At 42.2% G+C, this 16,526-nt stretch overlaps 1 protein-coding gene across 1 annotated transcript in view; it reads left to right on the top strand.

The window, feature by feature from the left end:
* LOC146380919 (NACHT, LRR and PYD domains-containing protein 3-like) overlaps positions 1 to 13,187 on the top strand; it is a 29,194-nt gene extending 16,007 nt beyond the window's left edge. Inside the window, exons 7-11 of the mRNA XM_084940269.1 lie at positions 2,795 to 2,962; positions 3,659 to 3,826; positions 9,152 to 9,328; positions 10,588 to 10,761; positions 11,234 to 13,187. Coding sequence (XP_084796395.1) covers positions 2,795 to 2,962; positions 3,659 to 3,826; positions 9,152 to 9,328; positions 10,588 to 10,761; positions 11,234 to 11,246 — 700 coding nt within the window. The 3' untranslated portion in view covers positions 11,247 to 13,187. The remainder of the gene's footprint in view (positions 1 to 2,794; positions 2,963 to 3,658; positions 3,827 to 9,151; positions 9,329 to 10,587; positions 10,762 to 11,233) is intronic.
* The last annotated feature ends 3,339 nt before the right edge of the window (positions 13,188 to 16,526 follow it).

The following is a 16,526-nucleotide window of genomic DNA, read 5'->3' on the forward strand; positions in this document are numbered from 1 at the left end:
AAACTGCATTGTATGTGGCAGACAGTTTTAAGCCACTCCCTCTGTTCAATGAGTTTTAGACACAGTGCACGTAAATCCTGTTTCACTGCTCTTACAAACTCTGTCTTCTCTGTCCAAAATGTGAACATTAGCATCCTCAAAAGAGTGACCTTTATCCTTTAGGTTCAAATGTTAAGCGTAGTTTTTCCTGTCAATGTTGCCCTTATGTTGTGCTATGTGTTTATGGAGGGGCTGTTTGGTTTCTCCAGTGAAGAGGTCTGAGCACTCCTCACTGCACAGCATACACTACGTTGTTTAGTTTGTTTTTGGGAGTTTTGTCCTTTTGATAAACCAGTTTTTGTCTGAGTGTGTGGCTGGGTCTGAGGTCCACTGGGATATAGTGATTGGAGAAAATTTGTCTGACAAACCTGCTACATAAGAGGTGACAGTGCTGTTCCATTTGTTAGTGTTTCTCTTTAGTTGGTGTCTGACCAGGACAAGGGTCAGTTGTCAAGAGTCAACACCAAAAGGATAATGGTCACTTTTTACTGGATGCCAATTGTTACGGTCGTGGGTTGCTAGAAAGTTCTCCCTGTTTGAGAACACTGTGTTTTTCTTTTCTTCTTTCTCTCCCCTCTCCCTCTTCCTGTCTTTGAAGTTCCAGGTGCCGCGGCTGAGTAGCGTTATGGCTTGTTAGCCATAGGAGGCTCTGAGTGCCGTGTGTGTATAGCGCTTCTGTTTTCTTTCTACGTTTGGAATACTGTGATAGTGAGAGAGAGCAGTGTAGGCTGGTAGGGGTTCTCTGCCATTTTTGTTTGACCAAAGTTTTCTCCTGTTTTGTGGACAGCCAGAGACGTCAGGTATTGTATTTTTTTTTCTTGAGGGAAGTTATACCCCGTGTTTTGTTTATAGGAAGGGGGAGTGTTTTTGTTTGTTATTTTGGCCTCAGAGAGCCTGATGCTTTTAGTTTTTCAGCTCAGCTGTTGCAAGTTTATTCATTTTTTTCTTGCCCCTCCAGGATTTGATGTGGGTAAGAATGAAACAGAATTAGAGGCATATTTTAATGCGTTTGAACACATTGCCATAGCCTTGCACTGGCCCAAAGAGGTTTGGCCTCTGCTGCGGCAGTGTAAACTGGTCCTAAATAATTCCCACACGGCTTTCCCCGGCAGACCGTGACATTTTAAGTCACTGCATGAGTTAATATTGCTGGAGGAGTTTAAGAACTGTTTTCCTGAGCAGACGGTGATGTATCTGAATGAGCAGAAGGTGGCTACATTGCAGGAGGCAGCTGTCCTGGCCGAGGAGTTTGCCCTGACGCATAAAGCCATTTTTAATAAGGCTGAACCGTCCACTGGAGGACAGGTGGTGAAAACTCTGCCCTTTAGAGGCTCGTCAGGTGTTAAAACAGATAGACAGGGTTTTTACAGTCATAAGCCGGGGCATATAGTCTCTGATTGCCTAGCGCAAACAGCAGCAGCCAAAGGGGTGGGCCTAGTAGTGTCAAAGGGGGTAGTAGGTGACCCTGAGTTGTGTTTTCTTTGACCGGGCTGCCGGGAGACCAGAAGCCGGTCCGGATACTGAGAGATATGGGTGGATCACAGTCCTTCCTGCTGGCGGGAATTTTGCCGGTTGGGGCTACATCATATTGTAATACCAGTGTCATAGTGCAGGGGATTGGGATGACTTATATATCGGCACCTTAACATTGTGTCCATGTGCGTTCAAAGTTAGCTTCTGGGTTTTTTGATGTTGCAGTGAGAGATTCGTTCCCTGTAGCAGGTGTCGAATTTGTGTCGATATCGCTGGGGACAATATACATTCCCCAGGTGGTAGACAAGCCTAGTTGGATGCTTGAGGAGGGTGAGGCATTACACTCCCCTCCTGGGGTATTCCCAGTTGGTGTCCTCACCAGGGCCCAGATTCGGCAGGGGGGGAATGATCCTTGGGGAGTCAGTTTTGTGACCGATCCTGGCCGAGAACAGGAGGGTGACTGCTGGTGGGTCGGTCCCTAAGTGTGCCCTGTGAATGCCAAAGTGGCGGCGGTAGTAAACTACCCTGTTCCTACCACCTGGCGGGAACTTAGGCGGTTCCTGGGCCTCGTGGGCTACTATCGGTGTTTCTGCCGGAACTTCTCAACCGTGGTGGCCCCTCTAACCCGCCTCTGTAGCCCAAAGGAACCTTTTTAGTGGACCACTGAGTGCCAACACGTCTTTGATGGTGCTAAGTCCCTCCTGTGCAGTGCTGGCTGCCCCAGATTTCAGTAGAGCATTCAGCCTGGAGGTGGACGCCAGTGCCATGGGGGCTCCAGAAGGGAACCGATGACATCAATCATCCAATCTCCTACTTCTAGAGATGGGCTCTACTAGTTCAGGAATACAACTTGGACATCAGACATAAAAAAGGGGTAGACAATATATTAGCGGATGCACTGTCCAGGGCACATCAGTGAACCACACAGAGCACTGGTTTTACTAGAGGTGGATTTTTATGGGGGAGGGTGTTACGGTCGTGGGTTGCTAGGAGGTTCTCCCTGTTGGAGAATGCTGTTTTTTCCTCCTCTCTCTCTCTCTCTCTCCCCTCTCCCTCTTCCTGCCCTGTTTTTCAGGTTCTAGGTGCCATGGCTGAGAGTCCTTACAGCTTGTTAGCCATGGAATAAAAATGGCGGGCATTCTGCAGGCTTCAGCCGTTTGAAGTTTCACTTTACTAGACTTCTGTAAACTGAATCTGAATTTTCAGCTCCAAGCAAACTATAAAACACTGAAGAATTTCAAGCACATAACTAATTAACTTAAATCTTTCATTTATTATTCAGACTGGAGAATTGCAGGTTATCGGAGATCAGCTGTCTGGGCTTAGCACTGAAGTCCAATCCCTCCAACATGAGAGCGCTGTACCTGAGTCAGAACAACCTGCAGTATTCAGGAGTGAAACAGCTGTGTGGCTTTCTGGAGGGTCGAAACTGTAGACTGGAAACACTGGGGTAAGATGCCCTGTTTATGTTGTGCAGAAATGAAAGTGTATAACACAAGTTTGAGTAAGAGAAAGGGTTGTCTACCCCAGCATAGACTTTCCCAGGGAGGCTGAGATGTGTGATCCCCCTATATTTGGAGCATTCCTTCCATGGTATGACAATATCCTCAGTTGAAGTCATCAGTGCTCCACCTGCACTATACACAGTGCAGGTGGAGCACCAGAATCTATCTGAGGCAGTCTGAAAGTCTTTTTCCATGGCCTCCATGAAACTTCATTTCACTTCTCAAATATCACTGTGTGTGTCTCCTATATGATATATTTAACTGACATTTTTTTATTGTAACAACCAGTGATTTATACAGGAAAATAATGACTATTAACAAGGTTGCCCAAACTTTTGCATCCCACTGTATATGTGTGTGTGTTTGCACATATTTAAATCCATGCATAGTTGAAATTTCAACACCTTTATTTTTATATACACATACTTACATATATATCTCATAGGAACATCATCTTAATATTTCCATATTTAGTGAAACAGCAGCATACAGTCTTTAATTTGTTTCACTCATTGTTTTGTTTATATTTTGGTATTTGTTATACTTCATTTAGAATTTTAATTTTCAGCTTCTGTGTTCAACTTCTACATTCTGGATCTTTTTCATCTCTAAACAGATAATACTTCCTATGCTTTATTCAGATTGAGGAGCTGCAGTTTGTCAGAGATCAGCTGCCTGTTTGCAGCTCTGAAGTCTAACCCTTCCCATCTTAAACATCTGGACCTGAGAGGGAACAAGCTGCAGGACTCGGGAATGAAACAGTTGTGTGGTTTTCTGGAGAGTCGGCAATGTAGACTGGAGACTCTGAGGTCAGAAACTGTGTTTTAGTTGTGCTGGCACTAAACTGACAGAAGACTGATATGATACTAAACCAGAGTATTTTGACTGTTTCAGTCCACATTCTTTTATTGGTTAATCTCTGAAGTATTTATGATAGTATTATGGCCATTGTAGGTAAAGCCAATAAAAAGAAAAAGAGAAAACCATTATAGGGACAGGAGGTATATTATAAAGTGGTACATTATTTACAAAAACAGGCAGAAAACAAGATCAGGGAAAACGAGAGATGTGTGGTCAGGAATGAAAAAGATCACAGAACAAGAACTATTAAACCGTGGGAAACCTAAATAGAGCCAATGTGTTTAACACCTTAAGTCTAGGACCCATCCAAACTCCACTGCCGCCATATATAATTCACTCTCCTACTTCTGTTCCTCCCACACAGAATGCACCACCATTTCATCAATATCTCCTCACACATCAGAAAACAGAGTCTGTCTATTTCTGCATGGCTGCCAATTTTTAGCAGTGAGATGAAGAGACAGTTGGAGGGACTAAGCCAGAACAAAGCTGTTGGTTCAAACAGGATAAGTCACAGGTCCTGAAGACCTGCACTAATCATCTGTGCAGACTTTTACAGCACATCTTCAATCTTAGTTTGAGCCAGGAGAAGATACCATTACTCTGGAAAACATCCTGTTTTGTCTCAATATTGATGAACTCTGCCCCATCTGCCCTCTATTGCACACTTGTTACCTTAACATCTTACGTCATTACTTTTTTTTTTTTTTTTAACAAACTCGGCTTGGCCAGTCTTAGGCTCCAGAGTGCTACCTCTCTTGACCGATGGCAGTTTGCTTTTTCAACTTTTTAGTTGAGGAGTTACCAAATTGTGTTTTGTTGAAAAATCATGTACTATGATTATGCATTTCATCTGGATACTGCAACTGAGCAGGAAAAAAAATATGGTGTCTTTAAAAGTATTGCTTTCTTAAAAAATACAAGTAAGCCATAGTATAATTTAGCTTATTTGAAAGCAAAGAAAGTTATAGATATTTCTATAGTTTGAACACCTTAACACTAATCTGGCTGCCTTGTTCTTGACTAACTGAAGTCAAGATTTTAGATGTTTAAAATCATGTTGATTTTACTTAGCCAGTAAAACACGTTCAGCAAATCTTGTTGCAATACGTTGGTCAATTCAGAGTTGCCACTGGCTGAATAAAACATGGTGGAATCATCAGCATACATTACAAGATGAGATTTATCCAAGACATACGACAGATCATTCGTGAAAACTGAATAGAGAAGTGGACGCCAAGCAAAGCCAAGAAGAAAAAGACATGGTGAGATTTTTTTGGAGGCCCAAGCCTGAGTTGAACACCATTTCTAACCTTGGAGAAATGGTAAATTTGGTGGAGGGCGTCATATACCTGGGTGTTCACCTTATTAATAGACTGGACTGGAAGTGTGTCATTGACTCATTGAGGAAAGACTATTGTAGTCTCTACTTCTGGAGGAAGCGTAATTTTAAAAAAAATTACAAAAAACATTTACAATTAATTTTTAATGTAGTGCAATCTGTTGCTAGTGAAATTTCCTTTGCAGCTATCTGTTGAGATAACAGCTTCAGAGTCATACCACCAGAAAGTGTAAAATGCTAATTTGACGTGCAATATACTGCTAACAATATTCAGCCCATCCAAATAATTGAATTCAGGTGTTCCAATCACCTCCAGTTCCCCAGGTGTATAAAATCAAACACCTAGACATGAAGACTGCTTTTGTAAACATTTGTTACAGAATGGGTTGCTTATAGCAAAGTGAAAGTGCTAAAAATCGATTCTGTTTATCTGGACATAGGGTTTTCAGTGGAAGAAACATTTCGTCACTCATCCAAGTGACTTCTTCAGTCTCAGCTGACTGCAGGTTTCCAACCTTATAAACAGTACATTTGCATAATGACAAACTAGAACCACTGAATGAACAATGGGCTGTGAGGTCAGTTTCATGATGACTAGTATTTAAATTGTCATGTCCATGGATCACTGGCCATGAGTACCATTCACAGACAGTTGGGAATTGCTGAAGTTACAGCATTGTAAGATGGTGAAATGGTCACTAAAAAGTAGGGATGGGTACCGGTATCTGGTGCCATCATGGCACCGGTTCTGTCATAAACGGTAGTAACCAGACCGAAATGCAGCGCACATTTCGGTGCTTTATTTCGGTGCTTTTTTTTTTTTTCCTGAGCTGTGATACCCTTTAGATTCTAGCCAATCATTTTACGTTTCCGAGGATAGTAGGCGGGTCCAGGTACGTACGTTCTTTTAGAGCAGAGCTACAGATTAAAAATGCCCAAGGCGAAGCGGTCAAAAGTCTGGCTGTACTTCAAAGCAAAATATGCAAACTCAGCAGCCTGCAACAAGTGCTTTAGGCTGATACTGTGATACTGTCAAAGGAGGTAACACCTCAAATCCGATGAAACACCTGGCGACACATAGCGTTTTTTTTAAAAGCCGAGAAATGTGCCGTATTTGATAGCTTGCTGCGAGACCTCACACTGTGCACATCTACTGCGGGTGTGGTGCCTGTTATCGGACCCGGAGTTAGCAACATCCCCCAAAAACCCGAAGAGGAGAGTCCTGGCCCCTAGCCCTGCCAGTGTAGCAGAAATGATGACGGATGATGATGGCAGCAGCAGCCGTTCTTCTCTGTGTGAGTAGCGTAATGTTGTTCGTGTGTAATTTACGTTGAGTAGGCTAACCACGTTATTACATTAATGCATGTAAGGTGAACTAGCAAACATCATCATAGCTACATGCGGCTGTCTTCTTGTTTGATGGCAGATGCTCCCTTCACCCTGGCCAAAAAGGCTAAAATGACCAAAGAAAAAGTGGAAAACAGTTAAACATGAGAGGTTTTTGGACAAAGTTTGTGTTTTTTCCATTGTTTAAGCACTGCTTCCAGCCAAGAGTGATACCATATATGCCCTATAGCTGCAGAAAAGGCTAACATTGTTATCTTTTTACAAAAAAACAGCTGAACATGAGAGGTTTCTGGACCAATTTTGTGTTCTCCATTTTTTAAGCACCGGTTTGAGCACCGTTTAAGCACCGGCACCGTTTCAAAAGTACCGGTTTGGCACCGGTATCGGATAAAACCTAAACGATACCCATCCCTACTAAAAAGGCTATGCCCAGATGAACAGAATCAATTCTTTGGGATTTCCTTACGTAGATGATTGAGCATGCATCAAGACAAAGTGGAAGTGATTGAACATGGCAGCAAATGAAGTCAGAGTGGGGTTAGTGGTTTTTCAGGAGTTGAGATTGTTCCCCTTGTTTCAGTGAAAGGAACTCTTAATGCTTCAGCATAACAAGACATTCAATTCAATTCAATTCAATTCAATTTTTTTTATATAGCGCCAAATCACAACAAAAGTCGCCTCAAGGCGCCTCATAGATACAGAGAAAAACCCAACAATCATATGACCCCCTATGAGCAAGCACTTTGGCGACAGTGGGAGGGAAAAACTCCCTTTTAACAGGAAGAAACCTCTGGCAGAACCAGGCTCAGGGAGGGGCGGCCATCTGCTGCGACCGGTTGGGGAGAGAGAAGGAAGACAGGATAAAGACATGCTGTGGAAGAGAGACAGAGGTTAATAACAGATATGATTCAATGCAGAGAGGTCTATTAATACATAGTGAGTGAGAAAGGTGACTGGAAAGGAAAAACTCAATGCATCATGGGAATCCCCCAGCAGCCTACGTCTATTGCAGCATAACTAAGGGAGGATTCAGGGTCACCTGGTCCAGCCCTAACTATATGCTTTAGCAAAAAGGAAAGTTTTAAGCCTAATCTTAAAAGTACAGATAGTGTCTGTCTCCTGAATCCAAACTGGAAGCTGGTTCCACAGAAGAGGGGCCTGAAAACTGAAGGCTCTGCCTCCCATTCTACTTTTAAATACTCTAGGAACAACAAGTAGGCCTGCAGAGCGAGAGCGAAGTGCTCTAATAGGGTGATATGGTACTACAAGGTCATTAAGATAAGATGGGGCCTGATTATTTAAGACCTTGTATGTGAGGAGCAGGATTTTTAATTCAATTCTGGATTTAACAGGAAGCCAAAACAGGAGAAATCTGCTCTCTCTTTCTAGTCCCTGTCAGTACTCTTGCTGAAGCATTTTGGATTAGCTGAAGGCTTTTCAGCGAGTTTTTTGGACTTCCTGATAATAATGAATTACAATAGTCCAGCCTGGAAGTAATAAATGCATGAACTAGTTTTTCAGCGTCACTCTGAGACAGGATATTTCTAATTTTAGAGATGTTGCGCAAATGGAAGAACGCAGTCTTACATATTTGTTTAATATGTGCATTGAAGGACATATCCTGGTCAAAAATGACTCCAAGGTACCTCACAGTGTTACTGGAGGCCAAGGTAATGCCATACAGAGTAAGAATCTGGTTAGATACCATATTTCTAAGATTTTCAGGGCCGAGTACAATAACCTCAGTTTGATCTGAATTAAGAAGCAATGACAATGTTATGCTCCCAATTTTGTGGGAAAAGTTTGGTAATGGCCCTTTCTGCTCCAACATGACTGTTCACCAGTGCAGAAACGAAGACACATAAAGACATGGATAAGTGAGTTTGGTGTGGAACAATTTGACTGGCCTGTTCAGAGTGCTGACCCCTGAATTCTTGAAACAGCTTTATTACTACAGTTGCAGGCAACTAAAATACAAAGAACTGAAGTAAACTTACACTGAGAAATATTAGCAATGAAACTACACTGGACACTAACAGGACACACAGCTGGCGAAATAAGGGAGATCACAACAATGGACAGCTAGAGATACAGACATTATAAACAGGAGAGGAAACAGGGGAAGCAAAAATGAGCATGATGCATGGAGGACAAGTGGCTATCAGAATAAAACAGAAAACAGATGATATGCACAAGGAAAGGGGAAACAGACACTGATTTTGACTAAACATGGAACCAGAGAGAGACAACAAGGCCAGAAAAAGTATAATTAAACTCAGTACTACAAAACAATAAAACAGAAACTTAACACAAGACACTGACAAAATAAGGCTGAAAGTACAGATTGCAGAGACACAACCTCGACACACAAAAAGAAAGGGAAAAACACAGAGACATAACTGACAACACAAGAAGGGACATGGGGGAGGCATAATAACAGAAACCTAAACCAAGATAACAAACTAACCTGGGGATACACAGAGGGATTACAAAGAATGAAAATGAAATGAATGAAAATGCTTTTGGATGTTTAGTCCTATATTAAATGTCTTTGTCATTCTGCAATATAATTTCCTTAATTCAGATTGATGGGCTGCTGCTTGTCAGAGATTAGCTGTACTCCTTTGGGCTCAGCTCTGAAGTCCAACCCCTCCCATCTGAGAGAGCTGGACCTGAGTCACAACAACGACCTGCAGGATTCAGGAGTGAAGCAGCTCTGTGGTTTTCTGGAGAGTCGGCACTGTAGACTGGAGATTCTGAGGTCAGACAAGTAATTTTTTTTAACTTATGATATGAAGACTGTGGTGACACAAAGCTCATGTTATAATAAATCTCTTATATTATATATTAGAGGTGCAAGGTCGGATGACAGAATGCAAAAATAGCTAAAGAAATAATGGTTTCTGGCTGGTTGAAAGATGTGCAAAAACCAAACATCAGTGTATAAATAAATAAAAAAATCTAAATATGAGGAATCACAGAAAAACAGCAAAGGTCAAACCTAAATAGTGCATGGAAGATACAGAGGCCATAACAAAACAACAAAAGGAAAGAAATGAAAAACAATAGAAAACAAACAAACAAAAGACTGTATGTACACAAAGAGGGCTGAATAAACAAAATGAAATAGATAGGGAATGTGGCATGGAGAAATACCTCTTGACAGGGAAAAAATCACAACTACTGTCACCTCAAGGCGCTTTATATTGTAAGCTAGACCCTACAATAACAGATACAGAGAAAAACCCAATAATCATATGACGTCCTGTGAGCAAGCACTTTGGCGACAGTGGGAAGGAAAAACTCCCTTTTAACAGGAAGAAACCTCCAGCAGAATCAGGCTCAGGGATGGGCAGGGCCATCTGCTGCGACCGATTGGGGAGAGAGAAGGAAGACAGGATAAAGACATGCTGTGGAAGAGAGACAGAGATTAATAACAGATATGATTCAGTGCAGAGAGGTCTATTAACACATAGTGAGTGAAGAAGAAACACTCAGTGAATCATGGGAATCCCCCAGCAGCCTACACCTATTGCAGAGAGGTGACATTGATTTCACTAGAACCAGTTTTGGATTAGATTAAAAACCCCAGGGACTTCACCCCTGACCACTGCCTAATTCATTCTGCAGAGGATCCCCATAGCTCCTCTTGTGATTGGTGGGTCCAAAAGAGGGTGGATCCATGTTGCTCTTTCAGGATGAGCCCAGGGAGGTCCCATGGGCCAAAGCTGGGCCAATTAAAAAAAAGAAAAAAAAAGAAAAGATATTCATTTAAGTTATTTAAGGTAAAAAAACATGTATCTCATAGGAAAATAGCAATAGCCTCAAAAGACATAGAGATACACCTTTCAACACTTTTCAAAGCATTTCTTAAAGAATTTTGGCTTGTGCTGTTTGGATTTTTCTTTTTCTGAATTTATATATATATTCTCTAAACTTTCTTGTGTGCGGAAGAGATTATGAAACACTGAGTAATTTAATTTAGAAACTTTGTCTAATGAATTTATGTTCTTTCTTCAGACTGGATAGCTGCAGTTTGTCCGAAATCAGTTGTGCAGCTCTGGCCTCAGCTCTGAAATCCAACCCCTCACATCTAAAAGAGCTAGACTTAACTGACAATAAACTGAAAGATGCAGACATGAGGCAGCTGTGTGATCTTGTGGAGAAACCAAATTGTGGACTGAAGACTCTGAGGTCAGTGGATGGTTTAAGTGTGCCCATGTTGCTTTACATTTATTTTCTGTAAACCTATAGCCTATGAGGCTGATTTTCCCCATGTAATTGTGAGATATTTGTATAGCTTTGTAGATAGCTGGGTGAAGTGACAGCTTTGTAAGTAATGTTTAATTACTGCCACCTTAAAGGCTTGTAGCGCATAACCTATTGATACAGATAGCTTAATCATATTTAAGATTGAAACATTAATTAACTGTAGAACTTATTGGAGCAGTCTTGTAGCATTACGTCGATGATGGTTTGGGGAAAGTGACTATTGAAGCCAGAATGATCAATCTGAATAAAAGAGTCTAAAGTGGAGGTGGAGCTGTCATACCTTCAGTCAAGCGAAGGCTTGTTTGACTTTGTCTGCTGATGTCTAAATATCCCCCCTCCACTGAAAAAAATTAAGTCGTTTCCCATGTTCACAAATGTCTATGTATATTTGCAGGTGGAAGCTCTGATAAACTTGTGTATGCTGACAGAGAGTGAGCTGTGTCCTGATGATATGGAGAGGCTGAAGAAGCAGTAGCTTGTGTGTACAGATCCTGTGAATGGGAAAGATCACAGATTTTTGAAGATAGAAGACCTCAACAAGCACAAAGAATTAGATGGAAAGGTCATGTAAAATGTTAAAAAAATAATCTGTTGCACTAATTACCGTGAAATCCAACTTTTAACTGTAATGTAATAGGATGATGGTGTGATTCAACTTGTGTTATCATAATGAAAACAAAAAATAAGGATGAAAAGATAAACGAAGGTTGACATTGGTTATAAGCTGATTAAACTTTTGATCTATAACTGTACAATAGGGAAGTGAAAGCGCTGCGGATATCTTATGTGGAGATGGTCAGTTGAGAGGTGCCATCAACATTATTTGTATTTACATGTTCAATTTTATTCTGTTCTTTCTCACAATAAACTTCTGTCTACACCAAAAAGCTGCTGGTGTCCCAGAATTTTAATTTTAACTAACACAGCTTCAGGTCCCTTTAATTGGACCCACAGGCAGATTTGGTTTGCTGCAGGACACTCAGCTATCTTCACGTTTAACAAAATGACACATCTGACAGATTAGCAGAATATAACAGAGTGGACCGGGAAGCACACTGATCAATGGTAAATTGTTTTCACAGTCACAGTGATGGAAATATGTTGGTCACTGATGCCCCTTCTTCCTTTGGGCCATTCAGACTGCTAACAAACTCACCTCTCCTCACCAATCTGTGCCATGGTCTGAGTGACCCTCATCACTCAGGACACTGACACACTCACACCAAGTCCTTTACACTACCTCCAAGCACTTTGCTCTCCAGTGTGTGCCTTTGTCTTGTTTTGTATGTGCTCCTGATGTCTTACTATTTATATTTTATTCCTGCAAAGTTGGTGTGGATGTTCCGCTCTTAATTTTATTGCAATATAGGCGCTCTTTGCAGTGAGCTAATTTTATTGTGGGGATATTTGACCCAGCGACATCTGCCTTTGGTTTGTGCCATCGACACCACCGTCTGTAAGTTTTAATTTGTATTGAATTGTAGGATTGTATTTTATGTATATTTTGTGGAAATAATTGCTGTAGATGAAAACTTTAGTAGTTGTGTGCTAACGCTAATGGATGTGTATTGGAATCTATTTTTGTCGTGCTAATGATGCTAAGTTAATTTTAGCTATGTTATTTGTATTTCAGTTTCACTCCATGAGGAAATACTTACTAATTAAAAGGAGTTGGACGCTACATCCTGACTTCGCGCGTTATTTCAAGTGGAGTTAGGCTACTGCTGAATTGTGTAGCGTACACACACAAGGAGAGCAGGACAGTAAAAAGACGGTTAGCAGCTGGCAAAACAACTCTACGACAGCAAGCTATGTCAACAAACATGGACGAAGAACACCCCGAAGGTGCAAGACCTAAGGAACCAAAGCCTCCTCAAGACGGAGCATCAGTTAAAAGCACTGGTTCAGTTTCCAGATATTCAAGTAGATCAAATGTCAGTGCAGCAGCAGCACACGCGAGAGCCAGGGCAGAAGCTGCTCGTGCACGTGTTGCCTTCGCACAGAGAGAGATCAGCATTAAAGTCGACAAAGCAAGATTAGAAGCTAATCTCGAAGCCTTAAATCTGGAAAAGGAAGTTGCAGCCACAATTGCACAAGCAGAAGTTTTGGAAGCAGCAGCAGAGATACAGGTTGAAGCACATCCTAGTTGGAAAAGTCTCCCAGTTATGGTGCAGAGTACACATGAACGTGTAAGCGACTATATCAGAGACCAAACTATGCAGCTTAACCAACGCAATGAACCAGTCAATCTCTCAATATCAGAGCATCCCATCGAGAAGAGCCCTCCACCATCGGCTAAGTACATCATTAAAGATGAGTATATCGTGAAAGACTCATGGCCCACACCTTTCCAGCCACAACCAAGTTCCAAGGTTGTTGTACAACTTGCATAGTTCCCATTTCTGTATAGCTGTATATCTCATATTTCTGTATAGTTCTTTATTTCATATTCTGTATAGTTTTTTTTTCATATTTATATCCTGTTCATAGCTTGTACATGCTTATAGTTATAGCATATTCATAACATACTTCATACCGTGTACATATTACATACCATAATAAACCCATTTCTGTAATATACTTACATATCTATATTATTGCTAATATATATTGTAATATATCTATATCATGGCTAAAGCACTTCTGGATGGATACAAACTGCAGTTCGTTGCCCTGTACCTGTGACATGTGCAATGACAATAAAGTTGAATTCTATTCTATTCTATTCTAACGCATGCATACCAAACCGCTCACACCTCTACCCCATCAGCTCAGCCAGACATAAATGGTCGCCTCCAAGTTAACAGTGAGGAACTCCTGCAAGAAAAAAAGAGCAATAGGCCCTACCCTAAACCAGAGCTAACTTTTCCTTAGTATCCCAACACTTCTCATACACACCCTCCAGACTCTTCAGTGATGATGGACATGGCGAAGTACCTGGCACGAAAAGAGCTCATGTGCGCTGGCTTAACCCACTTTGACAATCATCCAGAGTCATACAGAGCATGGAAATCTGCCTTCTCCAATACCATTAAGATATGAGATGAGATAGCCTTTATCTGTCAGTTGCAGGTCTTTTGCCCACAACCGAGATGACAGACCTTGCCAACCGTACATACAATACAAACATCACACTGGGGAGACAGGTCAGGCCAGGTAACGAGGAAAAAAACATCGAAATGTGCAACACAAAAGGATAATACATGAATGCACAGGTATCAACACACCATAACACAATAAACACAGACAAGCAACATGGGAAAGTGTTCCAGTGTGTACATCTGATCTGGGACTGCTGCAATCTTCGACTGCGCCTCCAGCTGACCCGATGTCCACATCATGGGGGAGGTAAGCGTTGGAGGTGGCGTTGGATAGGGAGGGTGATGCGTCGGTGAGTGCTTATCAGTATCAGTATATGTATGTGTGTGCGTGTCCATAGTTCAGCTGAGACAGTGTCCTTCCCCCCGCCAGGCTAAGTAAACAGTCTTCCAGCCAACCCAGGTGGCCTTGTAGGGAGTGGGAAGGAACAGACTCAACACAGTCGTTTCTGGATTCAGTTTCCACAGAAATTATACCCATCAAAATGTTTCGTTGTTTAAACATGATTTTTATGTATTTTAATCCAACCAGATTTTTTAGAACACTTTTTCTTTTTCTGACAATGTAATTTCAAGATAATTAAAGAGGCCAGAAAGATGAGAACAGCTTAAGGGTTTGGACCTTACTGCATGTCAACAGCTGGATTTACTTTCAAAATGGCTTGGGAAGGAATCTTCTGCATATGTCAAGTGCCTAACAGCAGTTCATATTGACAACCCAAATACTTTACTCAAAATGGTCTGGGACAGGCTCGATGAATGCTACGGTGCTCCAGAAGTCATCGAAAGTGCTCTCTTTAGGAAGTTGGACAGCTTTCCTAAAATAACAAACAAGGACAATTACAGGTTAAGGGATCTTGGAGATCTATTGATGGAATTACTTTCAGCAAAAGAGGATGGCTACTTGCCCAGCTTAGCTTACCTGGATACCGCCCGTGGCATCAAACCCATCGTGCAACAGTGACAAGCACATCACAGCTCTTCATCCTGGTCCACCACAACTGTCCACCAAGGCCTCAAGTCCCCCAACAGGTGACGGCGGGGAGCCGGAAAAAGAGGACACCATCCCAGAACCAGTTGCAAGCCCTCTGTGCACTGAAGTTTGTGGCGATTGCGCCAGGTCAAAATCTTGTTCCAAGATATGTCTTGTTAAGGTTTACCCTAAAGAGTGCCCACAACAAGCCATCAAAATGTATGCTATGCTCGATGACCAGAGCAACAAGTCTCTAGCCAGGTCAGAGTTCTTCAACTTATTCGGAATCGAAGTTGGCTCATACCCCTACATCCTGAAAACTTGTGCTGGCTTAGCCACAACCTCCGGCAGGAGAGCAAATGGCTATCAAATCGAAGCAGTAAATGGTGAAGTTAGCCTTGTGCTACCAACACTGATCGAATGTGACGACTTACCAGATAATCGTGATGCAATACCGACACCTGAAGCTGCCCTCCATCACCTGCACCTCAAGAGCCTTGCTAGCAAAATCCCGCCTCTTGATAATGATGCCAAGATCCTGCTTTTGCTTGGGAGAGACATTCTCCAGGTTCACAAGGTGAGGCAGCAGATCAACGGTCCTGGTGATGCACCCTTCGATCAAAGGCTTGACCTTGGATGTGTCTTATTAGGTGATGTGTGTTTGGGAAAGGTTCATAAGCCCATTGTCCACTGTTATAAAACGAACATACTGGAAGACGGAAGACCATCATTGTTCAGACCTTGTACGAGCCACATCCATCTCAAGCAAACGGTCAACTCCAGTCAAGTCAAGGGACTCTCACACAGTTGCCATAGCACTACAATGGACGATGACTCACTCGGCAACACAGTCTTTGCAAGAACAGCGGATGATGACAAGCGTGCCTTCTCCATAGAGGACGAACAGTTTCTGCAGATAATGGGTGATTAGGTTTTTCAGGACGAGTCAAATAGTTGGGTGGCTCCTCTTCCCTTCAGGCCCCCCAGACCACCTTTGCCCAACAATCGTGAGCAAGCAATGACCCGCCTCTTCTCATTACTGCGCACACTAGAGTGTGCACAAGATCTTCTACAACAATCACGCAGAACCAGCGCCTCCACTCCCTAAAGGTAAAGAGTGCTGGTATTTGCCGATGTTTGGGGTCTGTCATCCCAGGAAACCCGACCAAATCAGAGTTGTTTTCAACTCAAGCGCACAATGCAATGGCATCTCGCTGAACAACGTGCTACTCAACGGACCAGACTTGAATAACAGTCTAATGGGAGTCCTTATTCGTTTCAGGAGAGAGTGAGTAGCAATCATGGCTGACATCGAACAGATGTTTCATTGTTTTGTCGTGAGAGAAGACCACCAAGACTACTTACGCTTTCTGTGGTATAGAGATAATGATCCCAGCAAAGACATTGTTGAATACAGGATGAGTTTTCACGTATTCCTCAACAGTCCTTCTCCAGCTGTGGCAATATACTGTCTCAGAAGAGCTGCAAAGGAAGGAGAACAGCATTGTCCAACAGCGTTGACATCTTGAAAGCCTCCCCTGCAGGAGATCATGCTAAGGGCATTAAAGATCTTTACTTGGATGGAAGCGCAGTACCCACACAGCGAAGCCTTGGAT

Source organism: Perissodus microlepis, chromosome 9 (assembly GCF_051167445.1).
Source record: "Perissodus microlepis isolate ML-2025 ecotype Zambia chromosome 9, ASM5116744v1, whole genome shotgun sequence".
In the NCBI taxonomy this organism is placed as follows: Eukaryota; Metazoa; Chordata; class Actinopteri; order Cichliformes; family Cichlidae; genus Perissodus; species Perissodus microlepis.